The sequence below is a fragment of the Doryrhamphus excisus genome, linkage group LG4, assembly GCF_037039965.1.
Source record: "Doryrhamphus excisus strain RoL-2023G ecotype Guam linkage group LG4, RoL_Dexc_Guam_v1.1, whole genome shotgun sequence".
NCBI classification, from domain to species: domain Eukaryota; kingdom Metazoa; phylum Chordata; class Actinopteri; order Syngnathiformes; family Syngnathidae; genus Doryrhamphus; species Doryrhamphus excisus.
Genome location: NC_136360.1, coordinates 13,997,194 through 14,019,542, shown reverse-complemented (window position 1 = coordinate 14,019,542; position 22,349 = coordinate 13,997,194). Strand labels below are relative to the sequence as shown.

At 40.2% G+C, this 22,349-nt stretch overlaps 2 protein-coding genes across 2 annotated transcripts in view; one reads left to right on the top strand and one right to left on the bottom strand.

Annotated features, from left to right (window-relative positions):
- The window catches only part of gabrb3 (gamma-aminobutyric acid type A receptor subunit beta3), a 30,178-nt gene extending 27,316 nt beyond the window's left edge, over window positions 1–2,862 (top strand). Inside the window, exon 10 of the mRNA XM_058074147.2 lies at window positions 630–2,862. Coding sequence (XP_057930130.2) covers window positions 630–971 — 342 coding nt within the window. The 3' untranslated portion in view covers window positions 972–2,862. The remainder of the gene's footprint in view (window positions 1–629) is intronic.
- A 5,568-nt stretch (window positions 2,863–8,430) lies between these two features.
- atp10a (ATPase phospholipid transporting 10A) overlaps window positions 8,431–22,349 on the bottom strand; it is a 42,731-nt gene continuing 28,812 nt past the window's right edge. Inside the window, exons 13-21 of the mRNA XM_058074133.2 lie at window positions 22,094–22,278; window positions 21,287–21,638; window positions 16,187–16,263; window positions 13,957–14,082; window positions 13,692–13,892; window positions 12,368–12,448; window positions 12,187–12,291; window positions 11,828–12,015; window positions 8,431–10,455 (exon numbers count right to left, since the gene is read on the bottom strand). Of these exons, the coding sequence (XP_057930116.2) occupies window positions 10,005–10,455; window positions 11,828–12,015; window positions 12,187–12,291; window positions 12,368–12,448; window positions 13,692–13,892; window positions 13,957–14,082; window positions 16,187–16,263; window positions 21,287–21,638; window positions 22,094–22,278 (1,766 nt within the window). The 3' untranslated portion in view covers window positions 8,431–10,004. The remainder of the gene's footprint in view (window positions 10,456–11,827; window positions 12,016–12,186; window positions 12,292–12,367; window positions 12,449–13,691; window positions 13,893–13,956; window positions 14,083–16,186; window positions 16,264–21,286; window positions 21,639–22,093; window positions 22,279–22,349) is intronic.

Sequence of the window (22,349 nt, the reverse complement as noted above, 5' to 3'; positions counted from 1 at the left end):
TTGTTTCTACATGATATTCTTCTGTGTGCATGCTAGCAGCCCCGTCTCCACCCAGAGACAAAAGGTGCTGAAACCAGTGAACTCTCTGCCTGCCTGCTTTGGGGGGGGGGCAATATATTCATTCATTCATTTATCATCTTATCGTGCCTACGAGACATTTATGAAATCTTGTCTTGACCCCAAATATGAAATCAAGTGGGTGTCAAAGTGTCGTCTGTGAAGTAAAGTTATATATATGATTCTTACGTGATTTATTGCACGGTTTATTGCACAGTTACAGTACGGAATTTTTGGAGCAGTTTTTATTATAGAGTAGAGTCGTTTGATATTATGACAGACTAAACCAAACCAAGAATGAATTTGCAACTATTGGAGAAAAAAGGAGAATAAAGTCATAATATTCTAAGGAAAAACATAAAGTTGTCATATTAAAGACATTTTTTTTTAAAGTCATCATACAAAAAAACAAAAACAAAGAATGAAGGTGCAAATTTTTGAAAATTAGGTTGGGAAAAGTAACAATATTATGAAAATAAAGTCAAAATATTATGAGACATTTATGAAATCTTGTTGTGACCCCAAATATGAAATCAAGTGGGTGTCAAAGTGTCGCCTGTGTCTTCGCTCAGGCCGACTCCCAAGGCAACATCCTGCTGACCACCCTGGAGATCCACAACGAGGTGGGGGGCCACGAAATCACCACCACGGTGTGCGAGACCACCCACAACTCCACCGTGTCGGACAACTCCACGGGGGCCCAGTACAGGAGGACCAGCGGGTCGGCCGGCCGCCGCAGCCTGGACGGGACGACTCAGCTCAGGAGGAGCCGACTGAGGCGGCGCTCGTCGCAGCTCAAAATCAAAATCCCCGACCTGACGGACGTGAACGCTATCGACCGCTGGTCTCGCTTCATTTTCCCTTTCAGCTTCTCCTTCTTTAACGTCGTCTACTGGCTTTATTATGTCAATTAAAGCCTGGGTTCGAACGCTGACGCTATTTGTACTGTGCTGGATTGGAAAAATATGACTTGTCTGTTTTTATGACCCGCCTTTTCATGACCTCGTAACACCGCCAGGACATTAGCAAGCTGTGGAAGATGTCCACGTGTCCCTTGAACCACTTTTTCCACAAGAAGATCAGAGCACTTCCTCTGATGTCAGTCGCTAGCATGCTAGCATTGTTATGATAGGTTGTGATGGACAGTGGAACCCCTCGGGGCCCAGCACAATCTGGTTCGGCTTTCATGTTACAGTAATCTCTCTACACTTATTCGCCCCTTCTGATTTTAATAGTTTTATGGTCAAAGCATGAAAATCATAACACTATTATTTCACCTTTTATTTCATGGGTGTCCAAAATGCACGCAGGGGGCCATTTGTAAAGTGCGGCTGTTTGTTCAAGAAAGATGTGGACAACCCTAGGTTGTTTTCATGACCAGACTAAGTAGCTAACGCTAATTTAAAGCAACGAAGGGGAGTAAGGATGCCCTCTTCTGTACACAGTTGGAACTACAAGCTACATTCCCATTAGAATGTGTTCATTAGCATTAACAGGTCATTAAAAAAACACATCATCAGGTTGCCTACAGTCACATCTGTAATGCCAATGTTTTTGGACCAGGTGCTAAATTGGCAACTCCTGTGTTATTTTCTTTTGTAGTCCACGCCCACAAAACTTGATGCTTAATTGGACAGAAGAGTCAATTGAAGTGCTTATGGCAGGGGTGTCCAAAGCTAGAGATGTATTTATTGGCCCACAGTATGTTCTCAAAATGCAGTTAAATAAGAAAACGACAGCAAAAATGCCAAAAAAACAGCAGTCATTTTGCAAGAATAAAGTCAATACAAGTCAAAACTTGTCATCGTATAGAGAAAAATCATAATATTCAGAAAAACATGTCATTTTTAGAAGCGTAAAGTGGAAATATTAAAAATTTCAGGTTTGCAGCTACAAAAGAAGCACACGAGCAGATAAAGTGCAAAAACAAGGTAATATAAATACAAATCAGAATTTATATGCACTATATAAAGTTATATACATGATGACCAGGTGTCTTACGTGACTTATTGCACGGTTTATTGCACAGTTACTGTACGGAATTTTTGGAGCAGTGTTTATTATAGAGTAGAGTCGTTTGATATTATGACAGACTAAACCAAACCAAGAATGAATTTGCAACTATTGGAGAAAAGTTATGCTACGAGGAGAATAAAGTCATAATATTCTAAGGATAAACAAAGTTGGCATATTAAAGACAATTTTTTTTCTAAAGTCATACAAAAAAAAACAATAACAAAGAATGAAGGTGCAAATTTTGGAAAATTAGGTTGAGAAAAGTAACAATATTATGAAAATAAAGTCAAAATATGAGATATTTGAGAAATGCAAATTTTTAAATATTTGAAAAAAATATGAGAAAGCGGAGTATATGTAAATAAAGTATATGTAACTTAGCACACTGTGGCAAAGTTTCCTTTACACTATGTGGCCCTCGCTTTTGGACACCCCCGTCTTAGGGTATTATTTTTCTTCTTCATGCAGCAAAACAAGCAAAGAAGAAGTAAAAGACCCAGAGCGGATCCTTCAGGCACGGCGTTGAGGTTTTGTGCGACCTTGAAGCCATTTTTTGGGAGTGGTGTTGCGCTTCAGAGGTTCCACCCTACTATGGACAAGTTATGGTCCTGACTTTTTCTTTCTTTTTGATTGCAGCAAAGTGCCATCACTCATTTTCTCACGGTTAGCATTTGTTGGCACAGTTTGTGATGGGGACAACGCGGATCCTACAAAATGTTACGGTTCAGTACCGAGCGGGAAATCTTGTTTTTGTGAGACTTTTATTTAATACAACACCATTCGCACACACTTTGTGTTGTCATTTTTTCCCCTCTCTTTGAGTGAAGGCAACGCTGTGCAAGACAAACTTTTAGCATGCCAGCCATCTGGGGCGAGCGTCGGTGCGTAGGAGTGCCGCCACCTGTCACCAAAGCGCGGCATGCCGGAGGAACGCCGGGAAGAAAATTATAGGAGAAGCAAAAACGTGCGACTCAGACCTGACTGAGCTTTCCCTGGATCTCTTTTTTTTACGTGTACTTCCCCTGAAATACATCAGGACTCATGCATCATGTGGCTACGACACACTTGTCCACCTACAAGGTTTTATGCAGGGGAACAAGAAATCCTGTATTTGTCACCAGTGCCAAGATGCAGAGGCAAGAGATCCGTGTAACAAAAAGTTTTATTACAACACGTTGTGACTCAAGGGGAAAAATGCCAAAACAAAAATTGACCAAGTACAACGATACAAAAGTGCTGCCACACACGGGCAGAGGCAGGACAACTACATAGAACACAAACTATATTGTCGACTAGTCCAGCCGTTGACGGATTAAAATCTTTTTCTTTTGCTGCTAGGGAATCAGGAACTCCACCCACTTGTGCCTTAGGAATTGTAAACAAATGTAGCTTTCCCTTAGACCCCAAGAAACACTTCCTGTGAGCCATTACTATCCCGGCCTACAGCCACGGCCATATAAGCCCGACCATCTGTGACATCACAAAAGAACAGTTTTGCAACGCCTTCTGAAATGGAGCGTTTTGAGCCATCCCAAACTTCTTTCAGGGCTCACTTCCAAATGTGAAAACCTCATTGTCTGAAACTTTGGCATGGTTTAACACCAGAATACAACATTTTAACTACATTTATAGGTCAGAAAAGTAGAAAAAGCATAATAGGTCGTATTGTTTATGTTTTAGCTTCCTTGTTAAATTATATTTTTCAAAACAGTTGTGGGCCCACGGACGCCCCTGATTTTTATGTTTACACTAGTGTAGATACACAATATTGAGCTATATTACAGCATGTGATCATTTATACTACGTGAAATTAGGATTAGGAAAACGAGACTTTTAGACAGATGGAGTAACTGGCTGGTCGGAACTAATAAACCATGCCGACAGCTTATGCAGTGATCAACAGAAAGAAAAAGCAAAAAGTGCTTAAAAATGAATATAAATAAGTGTATAATTACATTAAATAAAATCATGAAAATCAAAATAAATACATTTAAATAATTAATAATTTAAATACATTAATAAAGCATAAATAAATCAACTAAAAATAACTGTATAATTGGTAAATAAATACAGGGTGTTGATTGTACAAAAAGTTAATAAAACTGTTCTCACCAAATTCATCTGTGGCAGTCCACGTGCATTTGTGCCACAAATCAATGAATGCACGGGAAACACTGATATTGTTCTAAATGGCATACATGCATGCTTCTGCTGCTGAAAGGAATAACTGATCACAGATTTAATGTTGCTGTTTTTGTTATTCCTGCATGAAGCAAAACATAGGATGACCAAAGGTCCTGTTTTCCCAGGACATATCCCGGGTTTTCACCTCCTTGTATTAGGCCGTTAAGTTAATATTAAAATTAATGAATTAATTAATTAATTCATTCATTTTCTACCGCTTTTTCCTCACGAGGGTCGCGGAGGGTGCTGGAGCCTATCCCAGCTGTCTTCAGACGAGAGGCGGGGTACACCCTGGACTGGTGGCCAGCCAATCACAGGGCACATATAGACAAACAACCATTCACACTCACATTCATACCTATGGACAATTTGGAGTCGCCAATTAACCTAGCATGTTTTTGGAATGTGGGAGGAAACCGGAGTATCCGGAGAAAACCCACGCATGCACGGGGAGAACATGCAAACTCCAAGCAGAGAATCAAACTCGGGTCTTCCTGATCTCCTGACTCTGCTGCTAACTTACTAAATCAGTCTTTGATTGGATCTTTGACTGGTTTACATGCACACTCCCAATCAGGGCCATTGAGGCTTTAGGGGTGTCCAAAATGGCGGCTTATGGTTAGTATTTTAAGGCTTTTAGCCTTGTTTTTAGCTCTGAATGAATGAATGAATGTATGAATATGGTATTTTAATGTATCGTTTACTCAACTCTATTTTTTATTTCTTTTTTTTCACTGTAAAGCGTCTTTGAGTACTCTGAAAAGCGCTATAAAAATAAAATGTATTATTATTATTTAACACAAAAAAAACAAAAATGGAAAAATCAGCCAGAATAATGTCAAAATTTTAAGAGAAAATAAAAAATCTTAACGATAATGTCAGGAAATACAGGACACTTTTTCTTGGTTCCATCACACATTTGTACTGTCTAGGGGTAAATGTGTGTGCAATGCAGGATCCAGGGTTATTTTGCAGATTTGAGGGTTTTGTGTGCAGTGAACAACAACAACAACAACAAGAAGAGCCAGACTAATAATGAGTGTTTGCCAGCTTTGCAGCCAGAAAGGCTGGATAAGCACACAGCAAAGCTTCAGCATTTGTTCAAGGTCAGCGCACAGCACAGGAAGTGGAGCACCAAGGAAGGTAAGCAACTTTCAATCTGCATTTACATTGATTCATTATTTAAGCCTTGAGAAAATGACATTTTACCTTTGCAGCTACTGTACTCAACATCCTCTTTTAGTCACATTATAGTCTCATTTTTCAAAAATGACTTTGGATTCTCATATTAAGACATTTCTTTAATATTTCAACTCAAACAACATTATTTATCCGTTAATATATTACAAGTTTATTCTCAGAAAATTTTTTGAATATGACTTTTTTCACTCAATATTCTCAAAAAAGCTGTTCCGACTACTTCAGCTTTCTGCATGTAAATCAGGGGTCCCTGTAAAAGTAGCTCTCACAAGAAAAAACCTTGGAGACCCCTGATGTAAATGTTCTTCTCACAATTATGACATTATTACTGAAAGTTGTACTTTATTACTACTTTTTCCACAACCTAACATTCCTTTTTATTCCCAACTTTATTTGTTGCTTTGTTTCTCACAATATTGCAAGTCAATATTATGAGTTTACTCTTTAAAATAGCAAGTATTGTTAAAATGTTTTTTTCTCTTAAAATTTTGACATCATTCTGGCTGATTTTTCCATTTTTGTTTTTTGTGTGTTAAGTAATAATAATACATTTTATTTTTATAGTGATTTTCAGAGTACTGAAAGACGCTTTACAGTGAAAAAAAAGAAATAAAAAATAGAGTTGAGTAAACGATACATTAAAATACCATATTCATACATTCATTCATTCAGAGCTAAAAACAAGGCTAAAAGCCTTAAAATACTAGCCATAAGCCGCCATTTTGGACACCCCTAAAGCCTCAATGGCCCTGATTGGGAGTGTGCATGTAAACCAGTCAAAGATCCAATCAAAGACTGATTTAGTAAGTTAGCAGCAGAGTCAGGAGATCAGGAAGACCCGAGTTCGATTCTCTGCTTGGAGTTTGCATGTTCTCCCTGTGCATGCGTGGGTTTTCTCCGGGTACTCCGGTTTCTTCCCACATTCCAAAAACATGCTAGGTTAATTGGCGACTCCAAATTGTCCATAGGTATGAATGTGAGTGTGAATGGTTGTTTGTCTATATGTGCCCTGTGATTGGCTGGCCACCAGTCCAGGGTGTACCCCGCCTCTCGCCTGAAGACAGCTGGGATAGGCTCCAGCATGAATGGATGTTCTCAACATTTAACATGAAATAATATGTTGTGTCATCAACACGGACTTTGTCGTACCTTTAAGAAGGCTATACGACCTTGCTAAAAAGGTGGAGGTCATTTGCCAATGATCAATAATATTGATAAACACTACATCCTCATGGGTGAAGACAATGTGCCAGCGACATACAATAGCAGAGATCAACATCTAGCATGACCTTCTCCCCATTCCATTCCTTAATTAAAGGCTCATGGCGTTAGCGTCTGTGTAATAAAAAGCATCTCAGGGCCGATGGGATTGTGTGCTGACCTGATGATGAGCATCATCTTCATCACAAGTTGAAGCTCGTAGAGGTGGGGGTTGGGATAGCGTCCTTTCCTCCTGTTGCTTAGAGATCAGTGCTTTGTCACATGTCTGTGAGGCCTTCAGAAGGAGTAGAGAAAAGAGAAATGCACAACAAATAACAGCCACGTCTCAAAAGACATGCTTTACTTCACATTGGCCACAGCAGTCCAAACAGATGTACCTTTAGGTGTAGCAGACATTAAAGTGGATGAATACACTGAAGAAACAAGACTGGTCTAATCATTTCTTCCATGACTGTAATATAAGAACAGTGGAACCTGCCTGGGCGCCATTCATTTGTTCCACAAGATCGCAAGCTGAATTAATTTTTTTTCCCATTAGAAAGTATGCAGATCCACTTTTTAACATTATTAGACCCATATAGGCATGAAATAACACCCCTGGAGCCACCTTTACATTCATATTACCCTATGTTGTACATATAATAAGAGAAAATAAGACATGTTAGGTATAGAAAACATGTTTACAACCGTCTAAATAGGGGTTTTTAACATTATTAGAACCATCTAGTCATGAAATAACACCCCTAGAGTCACCTTTACATTCATATTACCCTATGTTCTACATATGTTAAGAGAAAATAAGACATATTAGGTATAGAAAACATGTTTACAACCGTCTAAATAGGGGTTTTTAACATTATCAGAACCATCTAGTCATGAAATAACACCCCTATAGTCACCTTTACATTCACATTACCCTATGTTGTACATATGTTAAGAGAAAATAAGACATATTAGGTATAAAAAACCTGTTTACAACCGTCTAAATAGGGGGTTTTAACATTATTAGAACCATCTAGTCATGAAATAACACCCCTAGAGTCACCTTTACATTCATATTACCCGATGTTGTACATATAAAGTAAGACATATTAGGTATAGAAAACCTGTTCACAACCTTTAAATTAGGGTTTTAACATTATTAGAACCATCTAGTCATGAAATAACACCCCTATAGTCACCTTTACGTTCATATTACCCTATGTTGTACATATGTTAAGAGAAAATAAGACATTAGGTATAGAAAACCTGTTTGCAACCGTCTAAATAGGGTTTTTAACATTATTAGAACCATCTAGTCATGAAATAACACCCCTATAGTCACCTTTACATTCATATTACCCTATGTTGTACATGTTAAGAGAAAATAAAATTTGGAACCCAAATCTGATCTGGAAGTAGAGACGGTCCAAAATTTCTCAAGAAGAGGTTACTTCAAGACGTCGCTCAATGGTAAGTAGTTTTAGTATTGTAAAAAATAAAAAATAAAAAATAAAAAATTAAAAAAAAACACAATCCAAACTGTGTCCAAAACATCAACCAGTTTCAATCATATCACTCATAGAACATTTTTTTAAATGGAAAAAAATTAATTACAAAAATTATATATATTTAGTATTTTTTGGAGACTATTTTTAAAAAGTTTCATTCAAATCGAAGCATTTTCACTGACTTATGGGACCTAAAAGAATTTCTTCTCTGGCTGGAATTGTACAAACATGATCAAAAAGTCAAAAAACCTGACAGCAGGTACTCCTCCTCAGGAGATAACATGCAACATCTTCACGTCGAAGCAGAGAAAACCTGGCAGGGAAAAAAAAAAAAGAGAGAAAAATGAACAGGAGGACATCATGACGTGTTACCTGATAAATATGGCCTTCATCCCAAGTCAAGAACAGCTTGAGCTCCAGGAGAAACATTTATTATCCAGTGTTAAGGCACATGCTTGGACAACACAAACAAAGCACACAAAACAAAACATTTCTCATTCGTCTGCTTAAAACGTGCGCAGCTGCTTATCGTCAAAGTGCTTTCAAAGGTTTAAAGCTTCCATCTTTGGCTTGACTTTGGATCGCACTGCTTTTGGTTTTCCAGCTGAATGTGATAAAAGAAGAAGAATTTAATAACAATAACAATAAAAACCTTCAAGTAAAACACTTGCGTGCTGGTAGCTTATGCTGAGGAATGTTTGTCATTCTTTCACTCTACGTTGGACGACATGAACCTGCCGCCAGGAGACACCAGGAAGAGTTAGTTAGGATATAAGGTGCGAGAATATTCCTTAGCAGGCAATGCAACGGCTAGCAATCAAGGATATAATGTTGACGATGTGATGCTAAGCTAAGCTAAGCTGGTAGTCTCCTGGCTGCACGTGCATACTGAATGTCCGTGATGCTAACACTGTTAAAACACAATGAGGCCCAATGATAAGCATCATTCCTGCAGCATGGATACGCGATTCTGTTTGGATTGTTCAGGGAATGTGCTAGAAGAGGCAGGAAAAGGAGAGGAAAGTCCAGCAAAGAAATTCAGACCTGCACTGAACTACAAAAGGAATATTACAGCCACACTGAAAATCAAGAAATATACAAAAAGTCAAATATTACGAGGAATATTTACTTGTATGTATTGTCTGAAGTGCGGGTTTGTTCATCTATGACATCACAATGGTTACACAAACTTCCTTCATCAAGACCTATCCAGTGTCAGGGTTGTTTGAATGGTATGGGCTGAAGTCTGGGTTCCTAATCAAGTGGCCCTTTTCAACTTTGTTGGTTGCAGAGAATGTTACCAAATATAAACAGGGCTCCTTGGCGTTATCAAGACCTGTTTGGTGATATAATATGTTGGGGTCCTTTGCACGGTATGAGCTGAAGGGGGTCTGCAGGCCCATAATAATAGGATGGGCTGCTGGGCTTTGCTTGCAGGCACATAAGCATTCAGGTTTGTGTTGTAATTTTGCCTTTTTGTTCATTTTTTCCTCTTTTCGGTGTGGCCCTAACACTCCTTTGTACTTACTGTGTGCTGATTTCGGTAAAAAAAAAAAAATTCAAACAAAAATGCACAATCGAGGCCACCGTTGCACCAAATCCAGCGGCAGAAGGTGACCAGTGCCTCTTTAAGACCTGACCAGCACTGAGATACGACTGTGTCAAACTCACAAATGAAAGCTTTCCTGGCAAGACAATCCAGTTTGTAAAAATTCCCCAAATAAAGTTAGCTTTGAGGCATCCATAAAAGAAAGTACCAATTTGCATCCTCTATAAAACAATCTCTGAAAAATACAAATTGTGCAAATATAAAGGGTGGTGGGGCGTGGCAGCACGTCACACGGGGGGCTCGCATTTGAGTCTATCTTCGGCGCTCCTCGTGTATGTGACGCAGCGCAAGCCGGCGTCCACCTGCGCGATCCGAACGGACAGGCTGGCGTCGGGGCGCTCGAATGTCTCGTCCAGGCGTCGGGGGTCTTTGGCAGGTGGGGGCGGCGCCCCTTTGGCATAAAGAATAGTGTCCATCTCCGTGGGAGGTAATGTGTGGAGAGAAGACAGACCCTGCGGCGGTCTCCTCTGCTCCTTCTCCTCTTTCTGTGCGATTCCCCCCTGGTCTCTATCGTGGCTCCCCTTGGGAGACTTTGGCTTTGGGTCCTGCTGCGCCCCCGCCCTGACCCCGCTCAGGCTCAGGATGTTCTTGCGGGTTTCAGCAGGGAGTTTGTCCAGCTGGCGCCCGACTTGGACCGGGCTGGGAAAGAGCGTGCCTTGACACGCCCGGTAGAAATATCTGCAAGGAAGAGCACCGAGTCAGAAGGCACGGACCAAATAAGAGCACACGGGCATTTCCTTGATGGATTACAAGAAAAAAATACATTTTTGCAAACCTTTCACATGCCAGGAAATTCCAAAGGAAGATAAAAAAGTGCGGTCTGAGGCTCAGAGCTAAACTTCATGTTGAAATGTACATGATGTACCAAGTACATGGAGTCTGCTGATTGTTGAGAAACACGCCGCAAGCAGCGCCACAACATATCCAGATGCTAACTTCACCAGCATAGGGAACCTCACTCCGATCACTATCCTGTTCCAGTTTGAGCTCCATGGCAACCCACACAATGATCTATTATTTGTACGATTTGTTTTGACTCATTTCAAAGTAATGTTACTTTGATTTGTTTTTATTTTAGTGCAGATTCAAACACCTCCAGATTTTGCTACTAGGGACAATTTTAGCAACTTTTTCTGGTCTTATTCGACGCTTTTTGAGATTAATTTAACCCCCCCCCCACACACACACACACTTAATCGAAACCAGGGGTCTCAAACTCAATTTACTTGGGGGCCACTGGAGCTCGGGTCTGGGTGAGACTGGGCCGCATCAGGTTTTCCCCCAAAAAAAAGCATTTATTAAAAACAAAAAAATTAAAACTTCGCTTTGGTTCCAATTTTCTACAAGAAAAGCTCTGATAAAACATTCCAGTTCTCAAATATCTTACTTTTTATTTTTCTACACAAAATAAGGTGAAAAATAAATAAACAAATTAAGAATAAAGAAAATCAATCAATCAGTAATAAATAAATAATTATAATAATAAAAGGGCAAATAATAAAAACTTAAGAAACCACATATAGTTGGCGGGTAGACAAATAATTTTTTTTTAGATTAAAATTAACAAAGCATTATTAGAGCCCTGTAGACATGAAAAAACACGACTATAGTCACATTTATACTTTTTATTTACAACATATTGCGCAACTGCAGGGTCTTGAGACACATGCTAACTTGCAAACCAGAGAGCTAGGGACCTAAACGGTAGCCTTCAAGTTATTTCCTTTAAACTTAAATAGCCAAAAACTTACCACTTCCACACGGATAGGGAGGATAACTATTAACAGTTATTTAACCTTTAACATGAACATTAATCAAACGTAATAATTTTTTCTGGGTACATGATACCATACAGCATCCATATCAAACTTGCGCGGGCTGCACTAACATTAAACTTTCATATCAAGGCGGGGGCCTCAAGCCAGTGTCCTGCGGGCCACATTTGGCCCGCGGGCCGTGTGTTTGAGACCCCTGATCTAAACCAATGCTTCTCAATTATTTTCTGTCTGTGTTCTGTGTTATTTTCTGTTTTCTGTATATGTGTGCATACCTGGGCAGCAGTGCAGCTCCAGGTGTGATGAGGCAGAGCAAGTAGAAGGTGGGGTCCTGGAGCAGCCTCTGCATGGTCCAGTACGGGTTGGAAGGGGCGTAGCAGGTAGGGCAGGAGGCATTGTAGCACAGCGCCACTGTGAAGAACATCGCCACGCTGAGGGAGACGGACAGCCAGTTCATCCACGTCTGAAGAAACAAATGCAGACCATTTGAGTTTTGTTTGGGTTTTTTTTTTTTTGTTTGAAAAGATCCCGTACCACTCATTTCCTGTTTACTTCCTGTTTTTATTCCTATGTTAGGCAGCACCCTCTAATGGTACGCTTCTTCAATTGGAATGAAAGAGAGCCTTCTCCTCACCCAGGTTTTGGTCTCGATGCCCAAGTGCAGAAGGATTGTGAAGACTGCCAGCGTGGTGATGGGCGTCCCCCACGTAAACAAATCCACGTCAGAGTTGGCGTAGGCCTGTGGAGGAACAAGTGAGTGAAACTACAAGCGTGGAAAAGGGCGGGGAGGGCGAGCACAGAGTGATTGGACTCACAAAGTAAGGAATGAAGAAGCAGACGAGACTTTGGTAGAAGGCGTCAATCATGTTCATCCAGAACATGTATGGCTTGTATTCCTGCAAGACACCAGCACACAAAACATTCCAAAGAACTGGTAACACTCAGGAGTGCTTGGCTGTTTTTAAGGACTCAACGGGGGCTCTTCTGTTTTTAAGAATGTATGGAATCCTAAGTTAAAGATCCTCTATTTGACAGGTGTTCTGCTCATTTTAGGAATCTGCTGCAAAAACACCTGTCAAAGAACCTCAATACGACATGAGTGGTCTGCTGTTTTTAGGAATATACAGCCAAAACGGTTGTCAAAGAACCTTTTTGGCTGTTAGGAACCTACTGCAAAAACGTTAAGAGTTACAAAAATATTAGTCAAAGATCCCCTATATATACTGTATATATAGTAACAGGTGTTTTCTGCTGTTTTTAGGAATATACTGCAAAAATTCCTGTTAAAGATGCTCTACATTGACAGGTCTCCTGTTTGTAGGAATCTACTGCAAAAATGCAAGTCGAAGATCCCCTATACGTATGCCAGGTGTGTTCTGCTGTTTTTAGGAATCTGCGGTAAAAAGGCAAGTCAAAGATTCTCTATAAGACAGGTGTGTTCTGCTGTTTTTAGGAATCTGCTGCAAAAACGCAAGTCAAAGATTCTCTATATGACAGGTGTGTTCTGCTGTTTTTAGGAATCTACTGCAAAAACGCAAGTCAAAGATTCTCTTTAAGACAGGTGTGTTCTGCTGTTTTTAGGAATCTGCTGATAAAACGCAAGTCAAAGATTCTCTATATGACAGGTGTGTTCTGCTGTTTTTAGGAATCTGCGGTAAAAACGCAAGTCAAAGATTCTCTCTATGACAGGTGTGTTCTGCTGTTTTTAGGAATCTGCGGTAAAAACGCAAGTCAAAGATTCTCTATATGACAGGTGTGCTCTGCTCTTTTTAGGAATCTGCTGCAAAAACGCGAGTCAAAGATTCTCTATATGACAGGTGTGTTCTGCTGTTTTTGGGAATCTGCGGTAAAAACGCAAGTCAAAGATTCTCTTTAAGACAGGTGTGTTCTGCTGTTTTTAGGAATCTGTTGCAAAAACGCAAGTCAAAGATTCTCTATATGACAGGTGTGTTCTGCTGTTTTTAGGAATCTGCGGTAAAAACGCAAGTCAAAGATTCTCTATATGACAGGTGTGTTCTGCTGTTTTTAGGAATCTGCTGCAAAAACGCAAGTCAAAGATTCTCTATTCTCTCGATTCTCACAGGTGTGTTCTAGAAGAAGAAGGAGGATATAAAAGAAATGAAATGGAAAAAAAACAACCTCTGAGTTCTGTCCGCTGACATAAAGCTGAGGTAGTCGCTGGAGAGTCTCGGCCGACACATCTTTGTCCAGAGTGCCAGTGATGAGTTGCGGGAAGGCGGAGAACATCAGGTTGAAGAAGATAAGATACCACTGGTCAATCATGGCCGAACCTGAGAAGCCGCAGTAGAACTGATACCAGAAGATGAGCGCTACGAACATCTGTGAAGAGACCGGAGTTGTTAGGTTTGCTTGCACACTGAAGATGGCGACGATTGCGACGTACGGCATTCTTGTAGAAGAAGTAGAGAATCATGTTGGCCAGGCGGGAGTAGCACCAGTGTCCATGTACCAGCAGGAGCTTCTGAAGATAGCGGAAACGCGGGAGGGCAAAGTCGCTTGCCATGACCGCCTGCAAAAGCATCACAAGCATCCCACAATTCAGTCTACTCTTCCTTTCACACACCGACATGGATGGAAAATAATGGAAGGACCGCTACACTCGCCTCTTTCTATTGAATCTTCAGAGGGGAGACGCTAACTGCGGCAATAAGCCTTTAATGGGACAGGCTACAGGTGGGAATCAATGCAGTGCAGCCATCAATGTTAAAACTTGATATTGGTATTTTTATTTTGAATATTTGGAGAAGATGACAATTTAAAATATACCTTTTAAAGGGGACCTATTATGCTTTTTCCACTTTTCTGAAATGTAAAATGTATAAATGTACTTAAAATGTTAAACCATGCCAAAGTTTGAGATAATGAGGTTTGGACATTTGGAAGTCATCCCTGAAGAAGCTTGGGATGGCTTACACACTAACACTTACTATATCAACATTTTATTCTAATTAAAATGCAATTATATTTAAATACTATAAATCATAATAAAGTATAATTCTAAATTGGATTTGACAAGAAAAAATAACACCTTTTGTACACGCTGATAAATCGCAGTTATGTTTTAACGTTTAACAGGGGGGCAATCACTTTTTTCACACAGGTCGATGTTGGTTAGAATTTTATTCCTCCCTTAATAATACAAAGTTTCATTTAAAAACTGCATTTTATGTTCAGTTGTGTTGTCTTCAGTTGCGTTGTGTTGTTGTATTGACTAATATTAAATGTAAATAACATTTAAATTGCTGAACTTGCGAGGCTAACCCCTGATGGCACGGTGGTCATCTGTGGACATCATCATCCTTGCAGAGGAGAGCTTTGCTTTCTGCTGAGCCCTAATAAGCATGACCCAATGGGTACGCAGGGAGTTGGCTAATCACACGGCAAGTGGCCAGAGATGGGAAATGTGCATCTCAGCATTGTGTGGACCCCAGAGGAGTGACCGCTGTCCCTTTTCAGAGTGGGTTTGACTAACAGCGCATCATCTGGCAGTCTTAACAGATGTGCGACACTGCGGCCTAGCGGTGAGTTAATTGGGGGAGTATCCCTTGTTGCCATGTGAGATTGCCGAGCTAAGCAGAAATAGGTGACGATCATTGCTCAGATTGTTAGATGGGGCTGTGGGATAGGTGGCCTCACTCCTGTGAAGAGTCGATTGATGTACGATTGATAAATGAAAAGTACTAAGAAAATGTGTTTGCATGAGTCAGCAGTCTAGGATGTAAAACACATTTACTTTTAAAAAATAAAGCAAAAGTGAATTTTGACTGATGTTGTCACAATTATGCGTGCCCGTAAAAGCCTGTTTCTGAGTATCAAACAGGGTAAAAAACTATTATCCCATCACTTGTTTGCTCCACTTTTGAGAGTTACTCAAATGCTTTCTTTTCAAGTTGTGGCTTTACAAACCCTCCTTCCAGGTAGACATGACACCACCTTTATCCCGCCCCAAGCAAGAGGAACCCACCCTGTGCAGATGCCATCAAAAAACACAAGTAGGCTTTGCTACACATCTTAAAATGGAGCTCTCGCAACTATCCGTCAATCAGCTGTATTTTCCATTAAAATTATTTATTTATTAATTCATCCATCCATTTTCTGGGGGTATGCTGGAGCCCATCCCAGCTGTCTTCGAGCGAGAGGCGGGGTACACCCTGGACTGGTAGCCAGCCAATCACGGCACATATAGACAAACAACCATTCACACTCACATTCATACCTATGGACAATTTGGAGTGGCCAATTAACCTAGCATGTTTTTGGATGTTTGTGTTCTCATGCCATGTTGTTGTGTGTGATACAGTATATGGCATCTATGATGATGGACAAGTGCTGCGTTACAGAGTACAGAACATGTCAAAATTGGATCCAAAACAAGTGTCTTGGAGACACACACTCCACCAGAGAAAACACAGCTCATTAGCATTAAAGCTACACACACACACAAAAGGTTGTGTTCTCGGTAGGGCTTTGGAAAAGCATTAAACTAAAACATTGTGCCACCTCTGACACTTATGGAAAAGTGGTGAAAAATATTGGCAAAAATATATAAATGAATAGAATAAATATAAAAGCTATATAAATACCATCATGGTTCCTGCAGCCCGCCCTCTTACCTGCATGCCCTCCTGTCCTGAAATGCCCACGCCCACGTCGGCCACCTGGATCATACTGACATCATTGGCCCCGTCACCTGAGGTAGAACAGCAGAGTCAAAAGTTGTGTGACACATGTAGGAAACAGAATTTAGGTCAGTGGAAAAGTGCACAGTGGGTTTGGTTTATGAAGCGTGGCCATGACGGAAAGTGTCGCGCAACATTGTTCTTTGTCTGGGAGGGCCAGGCAGCATGTGAGGATCACGTGTAACCAGCAGTCTTCTCCACACATACTTGAAGGAGGAATCAGTGATGTCTCTGTCTCTAAAATTAGAGCATAATCCAAACTCCTTTTCACCAGCCCCTCTGACCATACTACTGTGAATGCATGATATTATGACACATTTCACCTTGTATTGTTTTACCAACAAACTTTTATAGGGAAAGAAGTCAGGGTGCCAAGCGCAACTTTGAACATTTAAATACTGTACGATTCTAAAAATATTAATTATATTAGTAATTCATATAATTCCTTATTATATCAATTGTGAATTATTAATGAATTAATAATACATATAAATATATTAATTATAATGAAAAATTATAAAAATTTGACTGGGGGCCTGAGACGGGAAATTGAAGTTAATATAGAATGTATTTTGATTGACTTATTTGTATATTTAATAAAAATAATAATTTAATGATTTAATTAGATTATTAATTATTAAGAATTAAATTCAACATTTTATTCTAATTAAAATGCAATTATAATTATTTACTATATAAATTATAATAAAGTATATATTTTTATTGGCTTTGACAAGACAAAATAACACCTTTTGCCAAAAGTGAAATACATGTAGCAAGATTTTTGTTTTATTTAGTAAAATATTTTTTTTTACTTATTTGAATATATTTAGATTATATTAAGTTAACACAATAATATATATATATGAATATTTTAATTATAATATTATAAATAATAATATTATTATTAATAATAATAATTCTTATATATATATATTATAAATAATAATGATTGAATATTTTATGAAATTTTTATGAAGTGATTTTACCAGTCTTTTATGTAAAGTGTATAAATAAACTTGTCTTGCCTGAAAGGGGATCCATTATGCTAATTTTTCAGCCCTTTGTATTGGGTTGTGGACTCCTATAGAGCAGCTACACACTAGGGGTGTGAATCTCAGCACTGAGGACGATTCGATACAAATCTCGATGCACTGCCAGCAATATGATACTTTCACAATACATGGAGTTTTCTGGCGATACAATGCGATACGATTCACCCTCTTCACGATGAGATACGATACGATGCGATACGATACGATAATCATTTAGTTCACATCAAAGCAAACCGATATGATATGGTGCAATTTCTTGCGATATGATGCAATTCAACAGGATGCAAATAAGCAGGGAAAAAATGGAATTCAGTATGGTCCTACAAAAAGGATTTGGCTTTATTCCTTATAGGCATTTGGCAGTAAATTCAACTAAAGTGCTGTTTACCTATTTTACTATGCACCACTTCTTAATAATATTTTTGCCATCTTAAAACAGCAACAGCTTTTAAAAAACAAAAAAATTTTGTCGAGCTTTCCGCCGTTCTTTGAGAATCCATAGTGTTTCCAAATGTACAATTTAAAGGTTGCGGGGGGGTTGAGTATAGAAACTTCCTCGCTGCTTCCTCCATGCTGCTTTACTCGTAGTTGAATGTGCCTCACAGTTTCTGTCCGTATTCAACACAAAACACGAAATAATGATGGTGCATTCATTGCACCTGTGGAACAGCATATGGGGTGAAGTTGAACATGAATAAAACGGCGCTTGGATCGGATTTTACCAATACTCACAAACACATCACAATTAATCTACATTTCACCCGTCAATTGCATCCGTACCCAGTGAATGAGCCGATGCACTCGCATCACGCATCGATTAATATCGATTATTTTCCTCACCCTTACTACACACCATAACCAACACAGAAAGCGTTCTGGTTCTTCCAGAATCTGCACCTATTCAGCTGTGTTTCTTATGATTTTGTGATTCCCGCCAAAAAAGTCTGTTTTAATGTATTCCACCAACGGCCCGACTCCAGGCACGCGAATACAACATTGTAGCTACAGAAATGTGGGAAAATGTGAGACTCTGTGGGCACCTCCCTCACCTAAAAGCACTCACAGGCAGCTGACATTTTCAAAAAACGCCCACTTGTCGTTCTAAACATATTTATCATCCACCGTGTTTAGAAGGATAACACCCCTCATGTGTGATTGAAAGAGTCCCAGAGCAATACACAATGAGTGTGAGAAGATTGGCAGGAGAGGGTAGACATGTTGCCTCCCAGCCTGCTCGTGAAGCTCATGAGAGCCATCTGTGTTCACACCTCAGATGAACATGAGCGCCTGACTCCCTTCACATGGCAGACTCGGCACATCACATCTGACCAGAATTCATCTCAATTATAGTCTACGTCAGTCACATTGATTGTTCTGCGGGCTACATTTCCACAAGGCTAAGGAGCAGGCAACAAAGCATATTAGTAACGTTAACCTTTTCTTCATACAATAAACTTTTTTGCTCAAAATTATTTTTGAAGTCGGGCCGCCAAAAGGCCGCTACCACTTCTGGGTTTCGAAAGGCTGGACTGAATGAAAATTGTAAATGAATGAATAAAGAAAAGCGACAACAAAAGAGAAAAAGAGACTGACAAAGTGTGTGATAAAGTCTTCAATTGTGAAGCTTGTCAAGATGACTTGAGTGGTTTAAGTTCCCAGCAGGAGGAGGAGGAGGAGACGATAAAGAACTTTTCTGGTTACCAGTTACCGTTACCAGTCATCTTATACTCACTGTTCTGCACCATTTCCTATATTATGGCACATATACTATATTTTGACGTGGACACCTGCGGCCTATATACGTATGTACAAATCTTTATTTCTCTTTAAATTTACCTGTGCGCTCTATAGTCCGTAAATACCGCATACTGTAACTTCTTAGCATATACAAAATATCAAAGTTGCAAAGTTGCTTACTTTCATTTTTCAAAAAGGTTTGGACACCCCTGCTTTATGATGTATTTGAGTGAGGTAGTGCCAAATCTATATATGGTGGGCTGCAATTTGTTTATGTTTATTTTTGTGATATAACGTAACACTGCAAACTATAATAATAACTGTTAAATGTTGTCTTTCAAATCAATTCAATACAGCCGGGTCAAATAAATAGAGAGATGTTTTTAGACTCATACCGAGCATCCAGACATGCACTCCGGGTGTGAAACCCCCTCCCTACGATCAAACCCACAGAACCTTCACCTCAGTGTGCTGTCGTAAATCAGCCTCACTGGCCACCATGACCCTTACTCAGCTTCAATTTTTATATCTCAGAGACAAACGACAGAAAGAAAAACGAGCACAGTGGAACCATACTTGGCGTACACCTGAAGTTATGCCATAATTTTGCATACATTTTCCGCTTAGCATAAAATATGGGGCACATCTGATGGCAGAAGGTGGAATGGAACTCGGGTCTCCTAACTGCGTGGCCTGAGCGCTAACCACTTTCACCCCGTGCAGCCTAATGGGGACCTATTGTGCTCATTTTTCAACCCTTTGTATTGAGTTGTGGACTCCTATAGAGCAGCTCCACACAATAACCAGCACAGAAAACATTTTAGAACATGGAATCTTCACCTAATCTACCTGTATTTCTTTGGATTTCATGCTTCCCGCGAAAAGGTTTTAATGTATTCTACCCACGGCCACTCCGCTGTGGTTGGTCACACTCCTGAGTGCTTAAAAAGACTTGTTGTGCCGCTAGCTGCAAAACTAACTTTATAGGAGTTGATTAAAAAACGGCGTTTTATCTTTTGTGTCCGCTTTTAACAGACAACCATATGTATTGGATCCCGAACCCGATCTGGAAGTAGAGTCTGAAGTGTCTCAAGAAAAGAGCTTACTTCAATGGTAAGTTTAGCGTTGGGTTTTCTACAGCATCCATTTCACAGTTAGGACACTGATAAACTGTTACTTACTGCTTGCTCTTCTCACTCTTCCACACGACCAAGTAACATTGGAAAGGTATCACGCTTCAGCAACAGTTTATCGGCTAGTCCAGCTGCATAATGGCCAATGATCACATAACAGTCCAGTGTGAAATGCCGTTAAATTAAAATCTTTTTCATTTGCTGGTAGGGAATCAGGAACGCCAACCACTTGTGCCTGAGGGTGGCATCTTTAGGAATTGAAAAACAAATGTAGCTTTCCCTTACACCTGAAGAAACACTTCCTGTGCTAACTCCGTAAAGACAGAAGCAGAGCTTGAAGGAGGGCCGGGGAAGCAGAGAAAGCTTATCTGGCCGACAGTGCAAGCCCATTGTGACATCACACACCTCCAGTTGTACCAAACCAAACGTTTTGAGCCATCCTTAATCTCTTTCAGGGCTCACTTCCAAATGTGCAAACCTCATTATCTGAAGCTTTGGCATCATTTAAAGTGAGAATAACATTCAATTACATACAAAAGAATAATAAAGATGTGGGGCCTGGAAAGTTAGAGGGTTGATGATTGTTAGCATGGTTAGCAGTATGGAGAGTGCCAGTGATTGTGGCTGACAGCAGCTCCTATGTCAATGTTCACTGCGCCATAGTACACTAAGTGTCAGGAATGTTACACTGATGAGACACCACCATGTATCCTGTCAATGCTAACGTGTGAGTAGTAGTAATAATGTAATGGCTTATTTACATTTAAGATGTCTTATTTTCTATTATTAAGTCATCTATAGTGGTGACAAGTGTAAACTTGATTATAGGAGTGTTATTTCATGTGGATAAATAATAATAATACTAAGAACCATATTTACGAGATCTTAAATAGGTTATATATAATCCATGTATAAATAAGGAAATTCACTTATCAACCAATTAACTGAGGTAAACGAGGGCTGACTGGAGGCCAGTCAACCATACAAGAGATGATTTAGTAATATATTTTGACAATCTGTGATGGAGCAAAGCCGCAAAATCCAAAGTGTGATGTGGGGGAAAAAACATGTCAAATGAAAAAAAACAAAAAGATTGGAGCGACTATTACCTATGGCCAGCGTCATGACTTTCAGCTTGTTGCGTACCAGCTTCACCACCATGCTCTTCTGCAGTGGCGTGGAGCGGCAGCAGAGCACCGAGCGGCAGCTGCGCGCCACCGCCAGGAACTTGTCCTCCAGGCTCTTGTCCAGGGCGTAGGCCAAAGTGCGACCGTCGATCACCAGGCCCAGGCGGTGTACGATAAAGGGCGTGGCGTGGGAGGATGAGGAAAGAGACGGGTATATTGGCAAGGGGGCAAAGTTGTTGCCGTGGAAGGCCTCGGTGTCACGGTCGGTGGAGCTGCAGAGGAGTTTGGCCTGGATGTAGTGTAAGCTCTCCTCCAGCAGCAAGGAGCACGCCTCCTGGTGCAGAGACAGGTACCATCAGGGCACAGGGTTGACCTACTTCACATCTGGAAAGCAGATGCTTTCATAAAGAAAACACTGGCAGTCCTGGAGTAAACATCTGAATAAATACTTGGAACTTTGTCTGGATCATGTGGAATCTAACAAGCACGTCAATAAGATGACTGTGTGGTCACAATGTTTAATGGATTTCACGACACTTCATTCCCAACAACTCATCAGAAATAATCAAAACAGAAAGTAAAGGAGAATACAGCAAAGTTCAGTGCAGGCTGGTTTTGAACTAAATAATGTTCAGCAAAAGGATTAACTGTGAATATTGGAATACCGTATACAACAGACCCACCAGTTAACAGTAAGAACACGACATAAAAAGTTAAAGCGACAATTAGCGATTAGTCACCTGACTAATCCATAAGGCTTAAAACGAGACATGAGAGGCTGCGGCTCACCATAGAATCAGCATTCAGGGTCAGGATCTCTTCCTCAGGCTCCAGCAGCTTGCAGGCATACGCAATATTGACAGCTGTTTCCTGTTTGTCGCCTGTCAGCACCCATATCTGCAGGCCGGCCTTCCGCAGGGCAGCGATGGTTTCGGGCACGCCGTCCTGTAGACGGTCCTCAATTCCTGTCGCGCCTGTGGGTGACCAACATGACACACTACTACACTACCTTATGATAATTTGTGGTTCTGACTTTTAGTGGTGA